Consider the following 20,444-nt stretch of genomic DNA (forward strand, 5'->3'; position numbering starts at 1 on the left):
TTTTTAATTTTTGTTGTTGCAACTTTCCAACACGGACCATCTTCCAGCCACGTGCGTACACTTAAAATAAAGGGGGAAAAACTAAGCAACGCGGAATGGGCCGCACAAATACACAAATTCAAAGGGGAAAGCCTTTTTTTGTAACGCGATAACACATTGAACATACACATAAAAAAAAAATCAACACAAACGAAACAAATCAGGGGTAAAAACGAAAACCAAGAGGGGATGCACACTACTTTAACGTTTTAACTGTGTGGTTTTTGAATGTTTGACTGTGATACTTTTTCCGTGTTTAGCAAACCTCGTCCACAAACCGGCGGGTGCGCGGACGCGAACGGTAATTAATAAATTGGGAAGATCTGTCCCCCGTCCTCCAGCAGTTACGCAACAGGGGGGAGCAGCACATATTTACTGTGTTGGAGCGGCCAGTTTCATCTTCCTGAGTTGCGTCCGGTCATTTTGTTGTAGATAGGGTCGCTACTGTTGGTAACCACCGGGTCCACCCGAACCGAACTGATTGGGGTTGTAAAACTGTGGCATTCCCTAGTAAAGAAATAAAACACACAATGTGATGAGCAAGAGGGCAAAATACATGCGTAATAACAAAAATTGTCGTTATTTTTGAAACATTTTTGAATTATTGATTATTTAATAAATAATGATTTTCGAATATTGAATAAATATTTTTTACTTTAAAGATCAATAATTCTTACAACATTCTACTGAATGTCTTATTGAAGAAATTCAATTTTACGCTTCATTTTTTAACATTGAATGATTTACAAAGTTTTCCAGGAGTTCCCATAGCTGTGTGACATCTATTTGACTCTTTCTTATTTGAAATGAACTTAATGTAACCGAAATTGGGCTCTATAGCACCCTTGTTGGACAAATCTAATTAGAAAATTCAAGGCGCCTGACCAAAAAGTGTGCCATTGAGTCCAATTGGCGTTATATGAAGATCACTTCCCATAAGAAAGAGTCGAGGAAATGTCCCATAACTATGAGGATCCCGAGAAAACTCTGTATGACCAAAAAATATCACATAAGGCGACAAGCCCTGCCTATTCTGAGTTTTCGCTTGATTCAAAAAATTATTTCATTCCGGAAATAAAATTGTTTTGATCTATTTCACATTACCTCCGGTACACCATCCGGTTGCTGTTCTGCGCCTCCGCCAGCGCTGGGAGCACCTCCAGGCACGAAGAAGCCTCCCGGAGCATTAGGCAACGTTGGGACGGCCGGCGCTAGCACGGGTTCCGTCGGTTTGCTCGGTGCCGCTCCGGATGGATTGAACACGTCGACGTACGATCGTTTCAGTGCTGCGAAAATACATCCATTTTAGAAGAAAGATCACGTATTTCGTGCTACCAACAGCACACAGTTACATACTTCGATTCCGTTGCATTTTGTACATGTTTGACTGCAGCATGGGAACTTTAGTTGGTTGGCCTGCCACCGGACCACCACCAACACCACCGGTGACAGCGTTCGGAACATTCGATTGCATTGCACCGCCAGCATTACCGCTTCCGATTGGTTGGGCAGGGCGACTATCGGCGGGCTGACTCATCACATTGCCCATTGGTTGCTGCTGAAATGCTGGACCCGTCTCCTGGGGACCGGATTGCATAAGCGGTACCGATGGTCCTCCCATCGGTGCGGGACCACCACCGGATGGGACGGGTGCCGGAGGACCAGCAGGGGCAAGATCCGACATCTTAGGCGGTGGCTTGTACGCTTCCGTTGCTGCCTCACCCTCGTCCGTATTGACCCAACGCTTCGACACTTCATCCCAAACAATCTAGCGATGGTGAAACATGCAGAAAACGATGCTGTGAGAGTGAACAGACAATCAAAAGCTTCTTCTGACATACCTTTGGATTCTTATCATCGGGCAGTATCATCTGGTTTTTCGGTTTCAGCGAAAACTTGTTCCAGATTCCACCGAACCATCCGGATCTAAAAAAAAAGAAGCAATAAACCCTGTAAGTCCCTATTTTAGTGCAACGAAACACGCCGCTTGCCATACCCTTGACCACCAGCTGCACCGGCCGCTCCCTTTCCATCCTTTCCGCCGGATCCGGACGCTTTCTTCCCCTGTGCAGCTGCTGCATTGGGCTGTTGCTGTTGCTGCTGCTGCTGCTTTCCTGCCTGCATTGGGGCGGCACCCTTGCCACCTCCTCCCCTTTGTTCATCGTCCGTATCGTCGCCGAATCCGGGCCGTTTCGCGACGGAGTTTGGCATTGAGATCGTCGGTGCCGGTGCCTAGGGTTGTCGGTGAAGGAAAGAAGGAAGACAAAGATTAATAACAAAGCTATGGAAAGTTGAACATCTATCCTAAAGTAACAAATGTAACGCACAAACGGAGAAGAAGAATAAAAAAACGAAAGATGCGCAAACACGTAAGCAAAACTGAAGCTTAATTTAACAGGAAAGTTAATGTAAAAGCGGTTACAATATAAGACAACATTTTCGCGTAGATTGCTGAATCTGTGTGTCAATGTATCCTACGCCTCACAAGCACTCGCCATCGAGGCACGAGCAAAATGTGTTGATATAAGCAAAAAAGCCATCGGTTCGTCGTCTATGCGCCGAAGAAGTCTTTCATAACATTGCCCGCCCTACTATACTCATTCATGCTAAGCATTAACAATGGCGTTCAACTCTATCTTCTACAGCGGTTCATCGATCGCATAAGTCAGCACGGCACCAGCCTTGCTGTGGGAAGCGTTCGGGCGCCTTCTACACCTCAAACTGCCCAGCTCGGTCCCCTCAAAGTAGTCCCGTATGCCCTCATCGATAGCGGGCTTCCGGCCCTCGCGCTCCTCACTGTTCGCCGCCGAATCGGTACTCTCGCCACTGTAATTGTAATCCTTAAACCGGCTGCAGAACGGCAAATCGATCGGGTACGTCCCATTGTAAACGACGTCCCGATGCGCCAGAAACCCGTCCCGTCTGCTGCGCGCCGTATAGAGATAGGCTTTGGACAGTTTCATCGCACTGCCGGGCCGACGCTCCGGGAGCGGCAATTGCTTTGGCGGCAGCAGGGCGGCACCGTTCCCGCTGCCGGCGGCTGCGCCCGCATTCGATACTTTCCGGCGTTTCTTTCGAACCTTGCGGATCGCACCCAGCGGTTCCGGCACCTTTGCGAGCGATTTAGTAAACTGCACGTGTTTGGCCGGCGCTACACGATCAGTGATGGATTGCTGGCGATGTTGCTGCTGGTGCTGGTGCTGCTGCTGTTGCGAAAGCTGCCGTCTTTGCACATGCCGCACGGTACACTTGTTAGCACAATAATCACCACGAAACGTTTCCGAGAGTGGCGACGAGCTGGTAGCACTCTCGGCGGAGCGATTGCCATCGCTTCTAATGCTACTTACGCACGCATCCCGTTGCTGGTGTGGTGGTGGTGCGCGATGATAGTCAAAGGCAGCCGGGGGCAACGGTTCCGACGGTCCGATCGGTCCGATTGCTGGCGAGGGCGATAGTGAGCTTCGCTCCTGCTGCTCTTCGTCGTCCTCTTCGTCCACATCCTGTTCCTCATCTTCCTCCTCCTCCTCCTCTTCGTGGAAGTGATGGCGATGATGATGATGCTGGTGATGGTGAGGCGGTGGAGCATGCTGCTTCTCTTGCTGCCACGGGTGTTCCTGCGATCGTAGCTGCATTCCGTGTTGTAGGTAAGGAAGTAAGCGGTTTACACAAGTTGCGTGTGGGTGGGTGCGTGATTGGTCGTTGCAAAACCAAAGCATTCAAAAACCAAGTATACAATTGCAAACCAAACGATAGGCAGACAAAAAAAAACCAAACGCATACTACTACTGTTTCGGGGAGGTAGTCAACCAAAAGTCCCAACGGGGGCAAAACAAGCCACACAAATGAAAATATACTCAACCAAACACAATGGCGTGTCAACTAAGGCATAATGGCGACCCCTTCAATTAAGGGCGTATATTACACGGAATAAAAACGATAAAAAAACCCGGCTTAAACCAGGGCTACAACGCTACAAAACTTAACCATTTTGGACTACTTTAACAACAAACGGTACGTTAAGATTAATTTACCTCACTGTTGCCAGCAGCGCCCCAGTATCCTCCATCGTACGACGTCGGCATTGCATCAGTGTTCGGTGGAGCCGGAGTGAAAAACGTAGGACCGCCCAGCTGCTGTTGCTGCTGTTGCTGCTGATCCTGCTGATGCTCATCGTAGCTGTTGTACTGATTGAATTGCTGCTGTTGCTGCTGCTGTTGCTGCTGCTGCTGTTCGTAACTGTCCGGCATCTGGTTGGCCGCTTGTTCGACTGTTGGATCCATCAGCGACTGCTGATTGATCGACTCGTACCCCTGATCGTAGCTTGGAATGGCGGGATTCAATTCGTACGGTGCGGCATTGGGCTGCGTCGGCTGATACTGTTGCCCTTGCGGTTGCTGCTGCTGTTGGTCACTGTACTGCAGATTCAGCTGACCGAGTTGCTGATTGATTTCATTGAACTGCTTGTTAATGTCGCTCGACTCGGTAGGGTAAGCAGACTCCTGCTGCTGCGACTGTTGCTGTTGCTCGTGATCGACGGCAGCTTGTGTTTGATCCGCTCCATACCCGTAGCTGCTATAGTCGTACCCTGTTTGGGGCTCGTTAACGGTACTAAAATTCGAGACCGCATTCGACGGCTGAAACATAAAAAAGTGTATTAAAAATGATAATTCAACACTCTAACAACAAAAATGCTTTTTAGCTTCGAGTACTTACACTATTGAGGAGAATTTCATTTAATCTCTTTAACCATTCCGGATCCTCCACGTTCGCATAGATATTGCCCCGTCCCGTGTTATCGACCGATTCGTCCAGCGCCTTCTCCATGACTGGATCGTAATACTTCAGCCGATCGCCGAGCGTGTACACCTGTTAATTCAATCGAAAATCAATTAGAACACTGACAAGAAAATGAATCAAGTGTCTCGCTTACCTTTCTTACAAAATCAGCATCAAATCGGTACGGATCGTACTGTATTTGCTCGGCTATCTGCTCCATGTAGAGCAAGCACTTCAGCTGCATACCTTGATCGAGCATACGGCAAGCAAGCAAATATTTATAGCGCTGAAAATGACAAAATCCCGGTTTTAGTAATTATTTGGCAGGACCATCAAGGTATGCATCATAATCTTCATTACCTGCAATTCCGCGATCGAGTAGCGATCCTCGTTCAGCGAGCGTGCATACTCGTAGATTTCCGTCATCATGATCGACTCGTTCGTCGACAGCTCGCGGAAGGTGCGATGCTGATGAGCGGCACCGAGCAGCACTAACCGCACGACCCCATTGCTGTTGCTGCCGCCGGCCGCATCCGGCTTAACGTCGGCGAACCGACCGAAGGCCACATCGGATAGGAGGTAGCAAAAGTGGGCCGCGTACAGATCGCCCCGATTGAGCAGCGTGTCACCGAGCGTGGTGATCGACTTCTTGATCAGTTCCGGCTTGGCCGAGCTGTTCGACATTAGCATCGCCAGATGAGGCCGCCAGTCGCCCCACTTTTCGTCCAGCACGCTCTGAGAAATGGGGTAAAACAAAGTAGAACATGAAGCAAAAGAGAAATATAGGGTTCTCCGAGTCAATTTCCAAATGTCTACAACATTTTTCTTTGCTTGCAAGAAGTTTTTCAACAGCTGTCAAATTGGTATGTTTGCATCACAATAGTGTTTCAGATCTTCCACATGATTTCCAAACGTCTCAAACTATATTGAATTTGTGGTGTGTTGAAAATCATGTGCAAGAACTCAAATTTTACTTTGATGCAAATACACCAATTTGACAGCTGTTGAAAAACATCTTGTAGGTGGTGAATACAGGGTTTTCAAAGTCAGATTTGAACTTCATTACAGGGGTTACCCCTTGCAATTCACCGCGTGCAAGATGTTAATCCACATCAATCTGAAATTTCATTTTCATCCTGATAATTTTTAATTTCTTCAGCATGATTTTCGACACGTCTCAAGCTGGATTGTGTTTGACCGTTCTTTGTGATGTGTTGAAAATCATGTTTAAATAACTAAAATTTCATTGTGAAGCAAACACACCTTTTGACAGCTGTTGAAAAACATCTTGGATGCGGTGAATAATTATGTGCACATTTGAAAGTGACTTGGAAAACCCTGTATTCTTCGTCAGCACATCACTATTCACCGCCTGCACGATGATTTTCAACGGCTGTCATAAATTGTATTTGCATCACAATAAAGTTTAATTTCTTACAAATGATTTTCAACAGTTCACAAATAACTGTCAAACTCAATCCAGTTTGAGAGATGTTGAAAATCATATGGAAGATCTGAGACATTATTGTGATGAAAGTACAGCATTTTTGACAGCTGTTGAAAAACATCTCGCAAGCAATGAAGAATGTTGTTTACATTCTAAATTAACTCGGTAAACCCTGTAATGATGTGCACATGTGGAACGTGACTTGGAAAGCACTGTAAGGGGTTAGAGTTCAAGGTTTGCTCGCCCTACCGTAACGGAAGCGGGCGTTCTCCCGCTCAACAGCTGGTACAGCGTTTGCAGCGGATCGTTCAGCGTCAGCTTGTTGGCGAACTTCATCATCACGTTCGCGTGCTGCCGCGAGTCCACCTTGGAGGCGAGGAACAGTGCGTGGCCCCACAGGTTGTGCTCGGTGGCCCACTCGAGCGCCTCGCCGATGTTGCCGTACAGCAGATAGTTCCGGAACTTGTCCGTAATCTCTTGCTCGGTGAGTGCTTTCGGTGCCACGTCCTGGGCGGATGTATCCTTAGCCACATCATCTGCTTCGCCGGTAGCATCGGCCGCCGCTTCCTCGCTTTCCTGGCCATCCTGGCGCGCATCGGCCTCCCGCTCGGGCTGCGACAGTGACGAGTTGCGCCCGCTAATGTTGGCCGACCGGGCCACGCTGGTCTGCATCGCCTCGAACGGATACTCTTCCTTGTTTTGCATCAGCAGCTCGGAGATATCGGTACCGACGAACGTCTGTGGGTGGAAGGAAAAGGAAAGCATTGTACTAAACGTCAAAGGCAAATAAAGCTACGTCACACTTACGCCATTCTGTCTCAGCAACAGTATGATGTAGTTCCACAGCAAAGCGAACGAGCTGCGGTTGGCGCCGGCGGCAAGCGATGACGAGTGTAGACTGTTGATCGAGTTGCCCCGCGATTTGATCAGCGCCAGCGCACCACTGTACGGTGGGCCGTGGCGTAGTTGCTCCTCGCAGAACTCGATGACAGACTTTTTATGCGTCACACCCTTCACCAGTGGGCCCGGGTAGGTTTGGAACAGCTTCCTGCTAGCGTCGTTATAACCTGAAAGCAGAATGAATCATGGTTAGGTTGCATTCTTGATCGTTTTTGGTGTTCATTTTCACCTAGACTGTATATTTTCACCGTGTCCGCCATTCCGTTCATCGTGAGTCGGTTCTTCGTCGAAATGAGCAAACCGGCCGACACACTGACGATGGGATGAATTTCGGGGAACTTGCGAGGCGTCAAGCGTTCCGGTTCCATCATCGACAGCTCGGCAGTAGCGTCCTGCTTGATGGCGGACGCATCAATTTGGTCGATTCTGAATGGGAAGCCAGTAAAAGATGGTCATGGTTAAGGGTTTCACAGACAAAAAGTGACGGCTGGATGGAAGTTTAAGTATACAAAAGATTACAAGAATAATCCGCTCGATCATCTTTCCCAATCCGATCGAGCTGGACTGGATATTTTCGATCCAAACAGATTCATCAAAAGTAGGGGGGAGATCATACTTCACAAAGCCATACACAAACTTTCACAACCGTAATCTACTACAAGAAAGCATGCTCGTCGTTATTACTTTGTATTTTGTATCGTTAAAAGGAAGAGGATGGTTCAACGCAACCATATCAAGCGATAAGATGCGCAACATGCACTACAAACGTAACCCACAGAACAGAAGATGCAAGACCAACTAAATAAAGAAATAACGTTAATAATAAAAAAAAACCAATAATTATAAGAATGTGTGCAAAACAAAACTACATAATTCGGTATACGACGCCTTAAAGCATGTTGTGTGTACAATGAATGAAGAAGAAAGTGCATTATCCCCGAAAATGGCGCAACGAGAGGACGAACATATAAAATATCCCGACAAATAAAGAAATGGCAAACTACACAGAGGAGTAAATAAAAGAAATGATAAATGAAATGATAAAGTTGAAAAGCACCTTGGTTGAAAGTATCCGCCCGCCTCGCTATGGTACGTGCGGTCCATGGCCAGCGATGTGTTTGCCCGCTGCTGCTGCTGGTGGTGAAGGAGCGACTGTGGCCCTTGCTGGTACGCCTGGTGGTACATCGGGGGCAGTGACGTCGGCTGATGACCGGACACGTCGGTCAGATAAGTTTGGTCGAGCAGCGAGCTCGGCCCGGCCATACCACCGCCGGCGATGGCGGCCGACGGTAGCGATTGATTATTGTAATGACGATGGTACTCCTCCGGGTTGCTGTACACACCGGGCGGATGCATAAACGGTGTCGTCCGATTAAACCTGCAGATATACACACACACGCACACACAGACATGTACACAACGGACATAGAAACACACGCTGCCGCTGTAGCGTTGTCCTTGCCAGCTGGCTCTTTCAGCTGCAACTCCCCATCTCAGAATTCGGGGTGGGGAGATGTGCTGATGGTGGTGAATTATGTACGTTCACACAGTGTGTCGGTGTGTGAGCTTAGGGCACGTGGGCCATTATTACCCACATTCAAACCAAGGAAGCTACCCAATACAATTAACCATTCAGACAGAGCAGCCCCTGCCGCAGTATTGAAGCACCGTGAGGGAGAGTGAGAGCTGAAAAGTGCAGCCAAAGTGATTCGATCCTGGCGGTGCGCTTGAGTTCCAGGACGATAGGTTTAGGATGAGAGATGATGGGAAGGAGACGATGGTGGGATGATTATTAGTCGAAGCGAACCCCGACCAGCATGTGTTTGTGTGAGAGTGAGCAATTTCGAGTGTAAACAAAACCCAAACAAAAATCCCTTCTTTTTTGGCACTCAATTTTGATCAAAGCTTTAAAGGGGAGTTGCACCACAAAAATTAAAAAAAAAATTATAGTGATATGTAAAGTAGAAAACTCATGAGAAAAACATAATACAGAACGAAAGTAAGAGAACCTCTCGCTGGGTTAACGGAAATTTGAGGGAAAAAATGTTTTAAATGCAGTTCAGAGACAGAGAGAGAGGGATAGAGAGCATATTGCAGTGTAGAGTAATCCAAATGGAACAAAAATGCATCTGATTTTTAAAGAATTGTAACCAAAAATAACTCAGATTCACGTTCGGGAAAAGTTAGAAACTCGCAAAGGGATTACAAGAGAGGCACACACACGCACACGTCACACAGAATAAAATATACAATTAAATAAAATTGCACCCGATAGTAACTTGGGAAGTGGTTGATTATAAACAAATAACCTATCATTACTTATGGAGCGATCAGTTTTTAAAACAAAATTATTATAAAACAAAATTTTACAGGGATTCTCTCCTCATTTCGATCGAATTAATTAAAATATTGAAATTAGTTATTTTTTATCATAATTATTATCGTTCTCCTTCAGTAAAGTAATGATAGATTATTCATTCTTTAGTAATTAATTTAAAACAATTTAAGATTTTTTTTTTCGCCAAAGAAAGGAAACATTTCACCACACACACCAAACATAAGTAACCAACCAACCACGCACACGTACAGAGTAAATAACACACCCACACGCTCACACACGCACACGCGTACATACAAACCGGCATAAATTACCGACGCCGTCGCCCGTGACTCTTACCGTTCCTTGTCGTTGGCCGAGCTGCGACCGGAGTGGACCGATTCGCGCCCGTCCGTCGTTAGCCGGTCGCGCTGCAGCTGGCTCGCCTGCATCTGCGCGTAGTACGTACGGTACCATTCGGCGTACGCTTGCGGGTTCGTGCGCCGCAGCTGCTCGTAATACTGCTGATGCTGAGCGTAGTAGCTGTACGGATCGTAGTAACCGCTCGCGGGGCCGTAAGCTCCGGCGGCAGCAGCCCCGGCCACCATACCGTAGCCACTAGCGGACGATCCTACAGCAGCTCCTGGTGCCACACCGCCACCCATGTACTTGCGATCCTTCTCCTTGCGATCGTCTCGATCGCGGCTGTCCCGGGCCCGGTCCCTGTCGGTCCCGTTTCTGCTTCCCGCACGGTAGTCCTCCGGGTCCGGGTAGCGACGATCGTGCCGATCACGACGCTTCTCACCTTCGCGGTAGCGATCATCTGTAAAAATTGGAGAAAACAATAGGATATTAGACTCGATACACGATCAACACATAATCAGTCGTTTTAAAATATCCAATAAAAAATAAATAACTCAAATCAAAGGTTAGATTTCAATGAGATTAGACTCATAGACTCATTATAAAGCGTTACAATCTTTACAGAAAATATCACACATACTTGTTTCCCTTCTGAAGAAGTGGCTGCAAACTAGATTCGAGCTCAGGATGGGGATGGATGATGGTGAGTCATGCATTTAACAACTGAACTACGCAACCGGTCTAGCTGTGTGGCAACTTAGATAGGGTATAAACTAACCGCCTATGAAGCATTACATCTAGCGCTTGCCATGAATCCTCATCAACGCAACAATTAAACCAATCAAATTTCCCAAAATTATATTACACCGTTCCCTCTAGCAACAAACGAAGCCAAAAAAAAGGTACGAAATTTTTGGATACAATTTTCATGATTACACTTATCCACGAGGTAGCACATTGAACCATACAGACTGAATACATAATGAATGGTTTGCACCCCAAAGTTCACCCGTTTTCAAGAGCGCCACACCACACATAAATAATATTTTGCAGCCCGAAGCTAGAAATGCATCCAAAAGTGACTCTAGCTGTGGTTATTGCTACCGATAAAACATTATTCAGGACAGTCTGCACGTCTGCGGTGGAAGCTTTTCGTTTCTCCTAAAGAGAAATTACTGGAAAGAAGGTTCCAACTTGTCACTTTGATGCCTCACTCGAGAGTAAACTTGCGACCAGTCGTTAACTGAGGGTTGTGCTCGTAGGATCGTCCTGTATTTGGTTTAGCGTCTTCGACCAATACGCGTGTGCCATTTATCTCTCTCTCGCTCTGAACTGCTTCATAAAAATGGTGTTACCAGATTTCAGTGCTAATCGGTTAGTTTGCGTATACAAGTGAATCTTAATCAGCTTAATTTAGATGAGAATCTCTTTCCTCTAATTTCACTCTCAACCACCTAGTCCATCGACGATGGAAGGGCTTTTGCAGGATGAGAATCTGTTCAGTCCCCTTCCAAAGCACGGACCACTAGCACCGTATCGCCGTGCGGCCACGATCGACTGGCGCAAGATGCGCCTTACCTTTACCGATCAGCACGAGCTGGAGCTGCAGCACCGGCTGTATCGCTTGTTTCGTACCAGCGAACCCTTCATACGGGGCCGCACCGTTCGCGACCAATCGACGGACGAGCGACGCCGTTTAGCCATGTTGCAGCTTCACCATCTCCAGCGCGCACGTCTATTCCACTACGAAACGTTCATCGAGCGACCCGCTCTTGCGTCCATCTATTACGCAACGATCGCCGAGTACGACATGGCGCTGCTGGTGCGCCTAACCGTCAACTATCTCTTCTTCACCGGCGCCATACGCATGTTCGACGACCCTAGCGGACGGCTAGCGCACGTGATCGAGCAGGCGGAAGCCGGCCACATTGCCGGTTCGTTCGCACTGACCGAGGTAGGCCATGGGACGAACGCACGGGCCATACGAACACGCGCGACTTACGACCCGGCGCACAGAGAGTTCGTGCTCGAGACGCCCGATTTCGAAGCCGCCAAGTGCTGGGCGGGCAATTTAGCCAAAAGCTGCACGGACATGATCGTGTGGGCCCAGCTGTACACGGCAGATGGCGCGTGCCACGGGGTCAGTGCGTTTGTGGTGCCGATCCGCGACCGCTACACGCTGCAACCGCTGCCCGGCCTGTTGGTGGGCGATCTGGGTGAGAAAGCGGGCCTGAACGGGGTCGACAATGGGTTTGTGCTGTTCCGGGGGTATCGCATTCCGCGCGAAAATCTGCTAGCACGGTTCGGTGATGTGAATGAGGTGACGGGTAGGTTTGAATCGACCGCTAAGAGCGCGACCGAACGGTTCGCCCTTTCGATGGGTCCGCTCGTGATTGGGCGGATTAACATCTGTACCGTGTCGCAGACACTGCTTGCCAAGGCGCTCACGATCGGCATACGCTACTCGGCCGTGCGGTGTCAGTTCGGGCCGACGGGCGACGACCGGGAGCTACCGATACTGGAGTACCAGTCGCAGCAGTACCGGCTGCTGCCCCATCTGGCCACCTGCGTGGCGCTGAAGCTGTTCCATCGCTGGTTCGCACGCGTGTCGGGCGATGCGCAGGTGCGCATGCTGCGAGCCGCACCGATCGAGGGCGAACTGCTGCTCGAGGTGCACATTGTTGCGTCCGCCGTCAAGCCGATCTGCAGCTGGGCGGCCCGGGACGGCATACAGGATGCGCGGGAAGCGTGTGGTGGCCACGGGTACCTTCGCCTGGCCGGGCTGGCCGATTTGCGGGTAGACAACGACGCAAACATCACGTACGAGGGCGAAAACAATGTGCTGCTGCAGCAGGTCTCGCAGCAGCTGGTCGGCATACGCAGCAAGGGCGAGTACGGTGCGTTTGCGCTGATGTCTCCGCTTGGTTCGATGACGTTTTTGGCTGAGTACGAGCAGATAATGCAGCAGCGACTCGAGCGCATTACGGTGGAGCAGATTGAGGATCCGAAAGGTTGGTAGTTTAGTACGCGGAACTGGAAGAACAATCTGATCCTTACTTTTGCTCTGATGGCATGCTGCAGTTATACTGAGCGCACTGAGTTGGTTAACGGCATACACACTAGAACGCACCTACCGACGAGCGGAGGGACTACTTAAGCGGGGCGACAGCAAATTCGACGTCCGCAACGATACGCAGATTTTCTACGCTAAAGATCTTGCCATCGTTTTTGGAGAGGTGAGCCCAGAGAAAATCATTCATGAGGATAGAACGGTAACGTACCTTTCCTTCCCTTTCTAGCGCATAATATTCAACGCATTCTGTACCTTCCTCGACACGATGGAACAAGGACCGGAACGAAACTATCTCACGCGTTTGGCCCAACTGTACGGCGCGACATTGCTGCTAAAGCACATGGCCACTCTTCAAAGTGCTGGCTACCTCACGGTCGACGCTTTACCATTGGTCCAGGAATCGATACTACGTCTGCTGCCCATCGTTAAGCAGGACGCAGTAGCCATGATAGATTCGCTGGCACCGCCAGATTTTGTGCTCAATTCACCGCTCGGTGCTGCCGACGGGAACGTTTACGCACGCATGGAGACGGAGCTGATGGCGGGCCAGGATGTGACCGGGCGTGCCACCTGGTGGCACGAAATATTAACAACCACTTCGGCAAAGCTGTAAAGCGAATACAATTCGTTGGAAACATGTTGGAATATGATGGAAAATACATCCAAGGCAACAGTTTCAATAGAAGGAACAAAATAAATATTTTGCGCTGTTTTTCATATTCCTTTTGATTCTTTTGAGTTTTTTTTCTGTCCTTTTATGCTCAATGGAGTGAAAGGAATTCAAAGTAGTTACAGTAGGTGACCGCTAACTGAGAATTAAACAAGCTCCAGTTAACGAACAATGTTCGCTAACTGGAGTGACGTTTCTGTGGATTGATTGTTTTGATTGGCGTTGGCTGGAATAAACATACCAAACTTTTTTTCATTTATGTTGATATAAAGTATAGTAATTTGTGTAATAACATAAATTAATAGCAAACGTAGGCAAAAGACCCTAAATTTGTTTGAAATATGCACATTTGCGACAAATTTCTCTTCATGAGATTCCGGATGTTTCATGTTTTGACGTTTAAGTGTTCGTTAACTGAGAATCACTCCAGTTAGCGAACCTCCAATTAAAAAGCACTCCAGTTAAAACACATCCAGTTAGCGGTCACCTACTGTATTGGTAAAATTGGCAAAATACGGAATCGACTCCGATCCGACTTCGATAATTTCGGAATTGACTCCAGAAGGTAGGTCCGCCCAGCATTATCCGGAGTCGCTCGGAATCGCCAGGAGTCTTCCATAGCTGTTTGGAGTCGAAGTCGTTGGGAGCCGTTCAGAATTGGAGTCGTCCGGAGTCGTCCGGAGTTATCCAGAGTCGTCCGAAGTCATCCGGAGTCGTTCGGAGTCAACAGGAGCCGTCCGGACTACTCCGACTCAAAACGACTCCGGATGACTCTGGACGACTCTCAACGCCTCCGGACGACTCCGGACGACTGTGGACGACTCCTACTCCGAACGCCTCCGAACAACTCCGGATGACTCCAGATAACTCTGATGACTGCGGATTACTCCGGATGACTCCAGATGACTCCGGATAACTCTGGACGACTCCAGATAGGTCTGGATGACTCCGGATGACTCCGGATGACTCCGGATGACTCCGGATGACTCGGAATGACTCCGGACGACTCCGGATGACTCCGGATGACTCCGGATGACTCCAGTTGACTCTGAAAGACTCCGAACGACTCCTACTCCTGGCGGATCTAGTGGTTTAGATTTTGCCGAAGTCAGAATCGGACTAACAATAGTTAGAGTCGGATCGGAGTCGTGGGTACGATCCAAACAACACAACACTAGTTTTAAGGTTGGATTTTAATTCATGCTCTCAAAGACTTCAATGACTGTACTGCGGGCCTTGTAACGCAGTCAAATAATAACCTGTTTGATCACTCTAACCTCTTCATCACAAAAAAACGTTTAACATTTCACCAGATTCCTGTGAAAGTATTAAAGCAACATGTAACTCACCTTTCCTTCGCTCATCGCCCCGGTACCGCTCGGCGCGCTCCTTCTCCTTCCTCTGGCGCCGCTCCAGCGTGTCCCGATCGCGGTCCCGCCCACCGGGCCCCCGACCGTCCTCGCCACCGCGCTCGCCGTCCCGCTTACGATAGTAGTCGTCGCGCGAGGCACCGCCGTACCGCTTGTCCTCCTTCTCGTACCGGGTCGATCGTTCGGTTTCGTACTTTGAACCGTCGGTTTCGTAGCGACTTTCGCGATCGTACTTACTACTGCGACCATAGCGCTCACGATCGCGGTCATATCTAAAACAGAGGGTAGACCAGACAAATCAATTATTCAATTTTACCTTCCACAAACACACGCACGCACAGGTCACTATCTCGCCTACTAACCTGTTTCGTTCACGATCACGATCGCGATAGTCATAATCACGATCGCGATCACGATCCCGGTCACGCTCGCGATCCCTGTCACGGTCCCGGTCGCGCCCGTTATCCTTTCGTTTGTCCTTCTCTCGTTCCGCTCCACCGCCAGCCCGGCGCGACCGCTCGTGCCGATGGGAGCTGGTGTCGGCCGGACCGGCAGCACCGCCACCTGCCGCCACCCCCACACTAGTCTCGCGCCGACGACGCTCGTGCTCGCTGTAATCGGAATCCTCCGTGTCGTACCGATCGCGCGAACTTTTGCTCTTGGTCGACCGACGCAATGCGTCATCCTCCCGGCGGCCGGTTCCCTTCGGCCCACTGCCAGCCCCATAGAAGCCGCCCTTGTCGCTTTCGTCCGCCGTGGACGTGTTGGACGGTTCCATGCGCGACGTATCGGCTGTAACGTTCGATTCCGTCTCCACTGCAACGGGACCACCACCGCCAGCGCTCGGTCCACCGGCAGCACTGGAAGCGGACCCAGCGCCCGAAATTGTCGGCCCGGCGTTCCCCCCGATCAGTGGATCCTCTCGGCGATCGTCCGGATTTTCCCCATCCATCACCAGCTCGCGCTGCTCCTCGGGCATGTCCAGCGTAGCCATCGAGACGGTGGCGCTGCCTGGGACCATCGGAACGACGCTCGGCACGGACGTCGGCACTGGGCGCTCGTTTTCTGGCCCACCGCCCGGCACGACCCGCTGCTGGTTGTGATGCGTGTGATTGTCATCCTCGCCCGGCACACGGTACCGGTTGCGGTCGCTCATGTCCACCCGCTCGTGATGATGGTGCCCGTGATGGTTGAGATGATGGTGGTGCAGATGTTCGTTGCGCGCGCCAATCGGGGCCGCTGGTGCCGCCGACGTACTGTCCGACACCTCCCCGTCCGCTTGGCGCTCGAGCGAAAGGTCCGACGCGTTCTGCAGATCCATTCCCGGTACCATTCGGTCCAGCCCGGGCGGTGGTTCGGGATAGCTTTGCCCCACGGCGACGGGGCTAGGTTGCTGCTGCACCACCGGCACCGGCATCGGCGGTTCCGGCTGCTGCTCGTTCTGTCCCGGCACGTACCGTGACAGTCCCGGCGGAGGTAGGCGGCTATCGTTCACATCGCCGTGGCCAGCTTCAGCGCCGGCTTCAGCTACAAGGTGGACACGCCCGTTACCACCACTCGGCGATGCGTCCACACCGTACCCATCCTCGGACAGGTGGCCCGTCTGGAGGTACTGGTTGCGATCGTTGCTCGGGGCGATTTCCTGATTCTCTACCACCGCTTGCTCGGGCCGTGTTTCGACCAGAATTTCCTGATTCTCCGGCGTCAACGATTCGATATTGTTCGCTTCCTCGACGCTGGGCGGGGCTGGCTGCGGCAGCAGCGGCTGATGTGTTTGTTGTTGATAAAAGAATGTCCCACCGGGGGGTGCAGGTGGTGGTGCTGCTGCTGCTGCCGACGTTCCTGCGCCCAAACCCGGCGTAGCCGTATGGGATCTTGGCCCATTACGCTTAAACGGATTGGAACCGGCAATTTGCATCGCTTTCGGCGGTCCGCTGCTACTGCCGACGGCCATTTGCGGCGGGCCGGACATCATGGAAGACGGTGGTGGAGGACCGGTGGACACCGGTGGCGCTACCGTGGGATTATCCGTCGGTGGCGGCGGCAACGGTGGCGTCGTGGATGACGACTTGGATGCGTGCGAGTCGCTCACGAGCGGTCCGGCAGCCGCCGCAGTACCGACGATCGAGGGCGGAGGCGGCGGGAACGTTTGCTCCGCGCGGTAACTGCTCTCGGCCGGTTCCTGCTTGATGCTTAGCGCTTCCAGCACCTCATCTAGCCGGTCGGGAACGGACCCGGCCGGTGCTGCCGAGTACGGTTGCTGTTGTCGGTCGACATGTTCCATGCCGTCCGTCGTGTTGCGATGTCCCGCATCCGCGTCCGAAGGCAGCACGGTGGTCGATTGGGATGGTGGTGGGCCCCTGCTATCGCCGCTCGGGTCACTCTCGAGCGTCGATCGGTCGCTAGACGACACCTGGCTCTCGATGGACCATTGCGGGGACAGGGTTTCCGCCTTCAGCCGCTGCAGCTGCAAGCTGCTTGGCTGAGGGAACGGGTCGTACTGCTGCTGCTGCTGCGGGGCTGCCGGCTGTTGCTGCGGAGGTACTTTTGCCTCCAGCTGCGCCTCCGGCACACTCGGCTTCGTCGGTTCCGGCACGGTCCAGTTCCAGCTGTTACCGGCCGCTGTGTCGAAGCTGTCCGAAATCGTCTGGCTGAAGGTCGGTATCAGTTGCGGCGTGGTGGACGGTGCCGGATGCGACGGTGGACGCTGGGGAGCGGCCTGGGGAGCGTTGAAAAAGTTAGCTGCCTGCTGCCCGTACGCAGACGGCTGCGCCGGTCCATAGTTAGCGGGCGGGTACGCGTTCGGCGGCATCGTCGGTTGCTGGTAGGCACTGCTGTTGCCCGGCGGCATCACGTTTGGCAGATAGTTACGATTGTTCTGATCCATATGGTTCGCTCCACTGTTCATAAACGGTCCGGCTGTATTCATCTGCTGCTGCTGATGGTGATTTGGATGGTGTTGCGGCTGTTGCTGCTGAAAGTAAGCAGTCGGCGGAGCGTTCGGAGCTGGTGGCTGCATGGTGGCGTTCGGTTTCAGCTGTCCCGGATCGCCGGGCGTTTCGCTCCAGTCGCCCCAATCATCGCCCCAGCCGTCCGTGTTGTTGTTCATGTTGGTAAAAGCGGTCGAGGCAGAAAACTGTTCCGCCATTCTTCAGCACGGACGGGTCCCCGTAAAGCGATCAGACCTTTTCCCGTGTGTTCCAGAGTCTCCCACGTTACACACACACACACACAAAACATACACACAGAAACACGCACGATTTGGGAAGGAAAAGATCCCGACGTTTTTCTCGTTTCGTTAGACACTGTCCAAATGCTGCATTCTCAGGAGTCGTTGTGGTGTCGTTGGTATAGAGCTACAAAAAATCAAGAAAAAAAAAAGAAATTAGATGAATTTTCGATAGATTTGGTCTATTAAAACTACTTTTCAGTTTGAATTATGAATTCTCGATGGCACAGGTGTAAACATACGGACAGTTTATCAAAAGAAAAAAAGCATGTCAGATATCACCGACAGCCAGCACCTGCGCTATCTAAACGCTGCTGGTCGCAGCTCTCGTACACGTTGTTGGATAACTTGCTACGTGTCACACCTGCAGCACATGCCCGTTGTATCGGCATCACCTTACGGAAGCTTCAACTACTTCGACAACGAATATCTTCCGGACTTTTGTCAAAAATATCGTTCAACGGAACCAAGTACACGAATTTTGCTCATTTATTCTGCCCTCGTTTGCGCTGACGACGAGTCCAGTTGGGCAAAGACTTTCGTAATCGTCTCGGCACCGTCGGCCGGAGAAATTGTTGTGCCAAACTAGGGTAGGGGGTGGGGGGGGGGAAGATTTTGATCCAACCCAATACCCCCCAGTCGACCGTCCTCCCCCCTCCACTCTTTTCTTTAAGGGGGCCAACCACCGATCGATCGAAATGGAGAGTGGCATAAGAAACTGGTTGGAAAAAGAATGCAACCAACGAACTAAACACACACACGCACGCACACTGAGCTACAAGGGGTTGCACACATGCACACACCGCAGCGTACTATGCGGAAGCCTCGAGTAAGGGTTTTTTTTGCATTTTGCTGGATGCGTTGTCAAACGAACCACGATGGCCAGCGAGGGAAAGCACTGAAAAAGCTGAAGTCCCGGACGTAAAGTGATTAAAAGACTCGGGCCCAAATCTATTTCACCTTCACTTTGATTGGGTTTTGACACTTGTGCCGTCCGTCGTGACCTCTCCCCTCCTCCCAACATTCGCTTGACCAATAACATTAGCATCCTTGAGCATCTACTTTTTACTCGCTTTCCTCTCTCTCTCTTTCCCTTTCAAGCCTCCAACACATCCGATTTTCCACTCCAGCACGGTTCCAGCGGCCAATTTCACGTACCTTTTTCGATACACTTTGCGACCTTTTCCTCTCCTCCTGCTCACTGTTGCCACTCTTGTTGCGAGATGTTGACTACTGACTGCCCTCCTCCTCTCGTTCGACACACTGACCTCAACCCCGCCGCTCGTGTGTACACAGATACTTTACGGACAAAAAAGGGATTGCACACAATTTACACACTCACAAGCGCGCACACAAACACACACACGCACACACCGAGAGAGGACGGGAGCGGTCGCTGGCCCCGTCCCGTTTCGATCCCGACGGGACAGATTTCGCACTGTGGAAAAGAACGGGGAAAAACTGATATCCTTTTTCACCGTCGAAAACAAGAAATGAATGCCAAGTTGGAACTTTCATCGGAGGAATGACAATCAGCAAAGCTAAAGTTTAGGGTGGGGGTGGGGTGGGGAAAATTTTCGCGTTTATAGTCCACGGTCGAACGATAACAGCTCCGTTTTCGATTGCTGACGCTGCGGCTTTGGATCGCTTTACTCTAAATATCGATACAAAATATGTTTTTATAATTATAAATTGGTAAACATAAGTGAGTGTAATGTAATAAACAATGCAAAAATGCATTTGCATGATCGAAACTTTTCGACCATGGCTGCATAGAGCAAATGACAGCCCTTTCATGCCCTGTGAAAAATATACCACAATTGAAAAGGAAACAACCGGGCTTTTTCAAATCCCCGCAAAACAAATTCAAGTATTTTGCGAGCTTGCATGTGGTGCCTCGCACTCCATACAACTTTATAGTCCAAGCGCCCGAACACATTTAAGCAGATTGTGAGGCCAAACATTTTTTTCGCTCATAGATTTAGCAGTTAGAATTGTAGCATCTCGTGAACAGCGAATATTCTTGATCGTTGAACACCTTTGGGCCGGGCTGGTGGTACAGTCGTCAACTCGTACGACTTGCGACAACATGCCCGTCATGGGTTCAAGGCCTAATATAGACCGTGCCTCCATACGTAGGACTGACTATCCTGCTATCGTAATACATAAGTCACTGAAAGCCATGCCCACTAGTGGTGTATAGGCAGGCCTTGACTGACAACGGTTATTGCGAAAAGGCAAAAAGAAGAAAGACCTAAAA

At 50.4% G+C, this 20,444-nt stretch overlaps 2 protein-coding genes across 4 annotated transcripts; one reads left to right on the forward strand and one right to left on the reverse strand.

The window, feature by feature from the left end:
* Positions 1-6: 6 nt before the first annotated feature.
* On the reverse strand, positions 7-19,720 carry LOC121599170. 3 transcript variants are annotated; one of them, XM_041926745.1, is made up of 18 exons: positions 19,343-19,720; positions 15,318-18,311; positions 14,935-15,227; positions 9,840-10,302; positions 8,220-8,540; positions 7,392-7,588; positions 7,070-7,329; positions 6,512-7,000; positions 5,176-5,550; positions 4,970-5,101; positions 4,753-4,905; positions 4,071-4,673; positions 3,387-3,665; positions 2,036-2,271; positions 1,881-1,965; positions 1,396-1,807; positions 1,144-1,325; positions 7-546 (listed from the first exon to the last, which is right to left on the reverse strand). In XM_041926745.1, the coding sequence occupies exons 2-18, from the start codon at positions 18,101-18,103 to the stop codon at positions 481-483; spliced, it is 7,332 nt and encodes a 2,443-aa protein (XP_041782679.1). In that variant the 5' UTR covers positions 18,104-18,311; positions 19,343-19,720; the 3' UTR covers positions 7-480. The 3 variants fall into 3 exon arrangements, with proteins under 3 accessions (XP_041782679.1, XP_041782681.1, XP_041782680.1); XM_041926747.1 differs by lacking the exon at positions 8,220-8,540; XM_041926746.1 differs by lacking the exon at positions 3,387-3,665.
* LOC121599171 (peroxisomal acyl-coenzyme A oxidase 3-like) lies at positions 10,953-13,634 on the forward strand. Its single transcript, XM_041926748.1, has 4 exons — positions 10,953-11,216; positions 11,301-12,853; positions 12,924-13,078; positions 13,142-13,634. Exons 1-4 carry the CDS (start codon positions 11,188-11,190, stop codon positions 13,526-13,528), a joined length of 2,124 nt encoding a protein of 707 aa, XP_041782682.1. The 5' UTR covers positions 10,953-11,187; the 3' UTR covers positions 13,529-13,634.
* Positions 19,721-20,444: the final 724 nt, after the last annotated feature.

The sequence above is a fragment of the Anopheles merus genome, chromosome 3L (assembly GCF_017562075.2).
Source record: "Anopheles merus strain MAF chromosome 3L, AmerM5.1, whole genome shotgun sequence".
NCBI classification, from domain to species: Eukaryota; Metazoa; Arthropoda; class Insecta; order Diptera; family Culicidae; genus Anopheles; species Anopheles merus.